The sequence below is a fragment of the Glycine max genome, chromosome 4 (genome assembly GCF_000004515.6).
Source record: "Glycine max cultivar Williams 82 chromosome 4, Glycine_max_v4.0, whole genome shotgun sequence".
NCBI classification, from domain to species: domain Eukaryota; kingdom Viridiplantae; phylum Streptophyta; class Magnoliopsida; order Fabales; family Fabaceae; genus Glycine; species Glycine max.
The window spans coordinates 23,101,917-23,105,802 of NC_016091.4; the positions used below are offsets into that span (position 1 = coordinate 23,101,917).

The 3,886-nt window shown below is 48.5% G+C and overlaps 1 protein-coding gene across 1 annotated transcript; it reads left to right on the plus strand.

Annotated features, from left to right (window-relative positions):
• Positions 1–623: 623 nt before the first annotated feature.
• Positions 624–1,844, plus strand: LOC100801692 (uncharacterized). Its single transcript, XM_006579164.1, has one exon. It carries the CDS (start codon positions 624–626, stop codon positions 1,842–1,844), a length of 1,221 nt encoding a protein of 406 aa, XP_006579227.1.
• The last annotated feature ends 2,042 nt before the right edge of the window (positions 1,845–3,886 follow it).

Consider the following 3,886-nt stretch of genomic DNA (forward strand, 5'->3'; position numbering starts at 1 on the left):
CCAACGAGAATGCTAACCACGTCGTTCCCGTTTCCTTTGAAGGCCAGCAACCCCAGTTGGGGAATACACCTTTCGCTCAGCCTATGGGGGACGCCTGTGAAGAGCCTCGGGATTATGCTCAGGGTGACTTTGAACCATACCCCATGTTCACCGCTGAGGGTTCAATGTGTGATGGTATGCCTCAACCCAATGCCGCAGGGCCCCCTCAACAGTGCCCGCTGCAACCTCTACACTTCTCCATAGGGAGGCTGCCTTCGACCGCGGAAGGAAGGGAGAAATTGGATCTCATTAAGGAGAGGCTAAGGGCCATCGAAGGGATTGGTGATTACCTGTTCACCAACATGGCGGAGTTATGTTTAGTGCCTGACATCGTCATCCTCCCGAAGTTCAAGGTGCCGGATTTCGATAGGTACAAGGGGACTACTTGCCCCAAGAACCACCTAAAAATGTACTGTCGAAAGATGGGGGCATACTCTAGAGACGAGAAGCTCTTAATGCATTTCTTCCAAGAAAGCTTGGCCAAGGCGGCGCTCACCTAGTATACAAATTTGGAAGCTTCCCGAATCTACTCTTGGAAGGACTTGATAGCTGCCTTCATCAGGAAGTATCAGTATAACACCAACATGGCTCCTAACAGAACCTACTTGCAAAATATGAGCAAGAGGGAGCATGAGTCCTTTAAAGAGTATGCCCAAAGGTGGAGGGACCTGGCAGCACAAGTGGCACCCCCCATGATGGAAAGAGAAATGATAACTATGATAGTGGACACGCTGCCAGTGTTTTACTATGAGAAGATGGTGGGTTACAAGCCCTCTAGCTTCGCATATTTGGTATTTGCGGGCGAGAGGATCGACGTAGGCTTGAGAAGGGGAAAGTTCGATTATGCCGCTCTTGCCAGCACGAGTAATAGGAGATTCAGAGCAAGTGGGGCTAAGAAGAAGGAAGGAGGTACCCATGCTGTGACTTCAGCTCCTACTTGGCCTAAATCCCAACAAACCCCTCACAACAGTTACCAATATTCCCTACACCAACCAAGCTTTTCGGCCCATGTTGGAAACCCTTCTAATCTGGCACCCGTCCAGCAAAGAGTGCCCGCTCAACCACAAGGGCCTCTTACTCAAAACCCGACTCCCGTACAATCTCGCCCCGCCAGCAACTCCAATCCTAGCACAAGTGCCAATCCGGGAAGGAATTTTCCAGTAAAGAAGCTTGTGGAATTTACCCCGATCCCGATGCCATATGTTGACTTGCTACCATCCGAGATCACCAACCAAATGGCGGTGGTGAACCCCGGGAAGATCTACCAATCTCCTTTCCCTCGATGGTACAACCCCAATGCAACCTGTGCTTATCATGGAAGTGTCCCGGGACATTCAATAGAACAATGCGTGGCTTTCAAACACAAGGTACAAAGTTTAATTGACGTAGGGTGGCTGACATTTCAAGAGGACAACCTAAATGTAAGGATGAATCGTCTTGCCAGTCATGGGGGATCGACGATTAATCCGATGGAGGAATGTGGGCCTCAAGGGCCAAAGTGGATGGAAGATGTGTTAACCTCTAGGAGGTTCATATTGGAGGCGCTACGTGAAGCAGGCATGATTTGCCTTGACGGGGGCAAGGGAGATGCTTGTCTGATACATCTGGGAGCATCACACGATGTAGAGGCATGCTGGGTGGCAGAGGACCTGCTACAAGGGTTGATGGACAAAGGCCTGATTGAGGTTTGTGGCATGAGAAAAGAGGGAGGAGATGTGTGCATGCAATCGGCTGATAAGAGCCCGAGCAAACCCAAGCCATTGGTGATCCACTTCACCAGGGATGTTGCCACGCACAAGCCCTGAGACTTCTAGCCTATCCCAGTTAAGAAACCTGTGCCATTCCCCTATGAAAGTGACAAGGTGGTGCCATGAGGTACGCCACACAAGGGCCCGATGGAAGGAAGGATGCGTCCGTCATACACACTAAAGTTGATCTATCCTTTGCCAAGGTCACTAACATCTCTGGCACGAGCGTCATGACCTATAGCAGGTAGATCTTCACGGCACCCGAGCCACCGATGCGGCCCAAGGACCCGAAGGGAAAGGCAAAGGCGGGCGTGGAAGAGAGCATCAAGGCGAGCCCGATTCTAGATAAAGAAGTCCCAGCCGAAAGGTTTGCCAAGGAAGAAGATGACTTCAACAAAAAAAGGATATCTGCTGAAGAAGCAACCAAGTTCCTGCGAATCATCCAATAGAGTGAGGTCAAGGTAATTGAACAACTCAATAAAACCCCAGCTAGGATCTCCCTGTTAGGACTACTCATGAACTCTAAGCCTCATCGGGTGCTATTGGTCAAGATTTTGAACGAAGCCCATGTAGCCCAAGACATATTTGTGGAAGGTTTCAGGGGCATAATCAACAATATCATGACCAACAATTACCTCAAATTCGCTAATGAAGAGATACTCGTGGAGGGATGGGGACACAATAGAGCCTTGCACGTATCCGTCAAATGTTTGGACCATATTGTGGCCAAAGTACTTATTGACAATGACTCTTCTCACAATGTCATGCCTAAGGCTACTTTGAACAAGTTTCCTTTTAATGCCTAACACCTAAGGCCAAGCTCCATGGTGGTGCGAGCTTTCGACGGCAGCCGCCGGGACATAAGGGGGGAAATCGATCTCCTAATCCAAATTGGACCCCACATATGCCAAATTAGTTTCCAAGAGATGGACATAAATCCTTCCTATAGCTACTTATTAGGCCGGCCTTGGATTCATTCAGTTGGGGTGGTCCCTTCAACACTACACCAAAAGTTGAAGTTTGTGGTGGAGGGGCAATTAATTATAGTCTCGGGAGAAGAAGACATTCTTGTGAGTTGTCCTTCTTCTACGCTTTACGTGGAGGCCGCGGTGGAGTTCTTGGAAATGTCCTTTCAAGCCTTGAAAGTGGTAAGTAATGCTTACGTTGAGTCTCCCCCGATACAACCTCGCTCATTTGGGGCTGCATTGATGGTAGCTCGGGTAATGTTGGGACATGGATATGAGCCCGGAATGGGTTTGGTTCGAAACCACAATGGCGTGGCAAGTTTGGTAGAGTTCATAAGGAACCGCAGAAGGTTCGGACTGGGATAGGAGCCTACGTGCGCTGACGTGAGGCGGATTGCCCTAGAAAGGATGGGAAGAAGCATGGGCCAGCTACAAGGGCTGCAAGTGAAAAAGGTTCCCTTATGTCACATCAACAAGAGCTTTGTCAGCATGGGTTGGATGTGCGAGGGACGAATCACCATGATACACAAAGAAACCCCTCAAGAGCAATCAAATTGGGTGCAGTCGTGCCCTCTGGAGTTCAAATTGGGGAACTGGCGAATTGTCAAACAACCCAGAATTTTCGTGGCGAGCTCAATGTAATTCGTTAGTCCTAACCCTATTGTTGGGCCTAGGCTTTAGGGTTTTTTTCTCCCTGTTTGGGCATGTCTTTGTTATCACAAGATTATAAATATACAATCCTTCTTCATTTGTTCTTGCACTTTCGTCTTTCTTTTCATTCTTCTACATATTTATTTTTGTTGCGGTTAAATGGTACAGATCCGACAATGAGTCTTGTGAAGGTAATGATGCTGAGGACACAGATGTCAATTTTGAGCAACTGATAAATCAAGCGGAGGAAGGGGAAGATGAGGATTGGGGGCTTCCCCCAGAGCTAAAAAGAACGGTCGAACAGGAAGATAGGGAAGTGAAGCCACACCAAAAAGAAACAAAAATCATAAACTTAGGTGTTGGCGAAGAAAGGAAAGAGGTCAAGGTTGGCGCGGGCATGTCCACACGTATCCGAGATGAATTGGTAGCTCTGCTGCAAGACTACCAAGACATCTTTGCTTGGTCATACCAAGATATGCCCGG

Excerpts from the sequence above, each read along its gene's own strand:
- LOC100801692 (XM_006579164.1), top strand. The coding sequence starts at position 624 with ATGGCTCCTAACAGAACCTACTTGCAAAATATGAGCAAGAGGGAGCAT.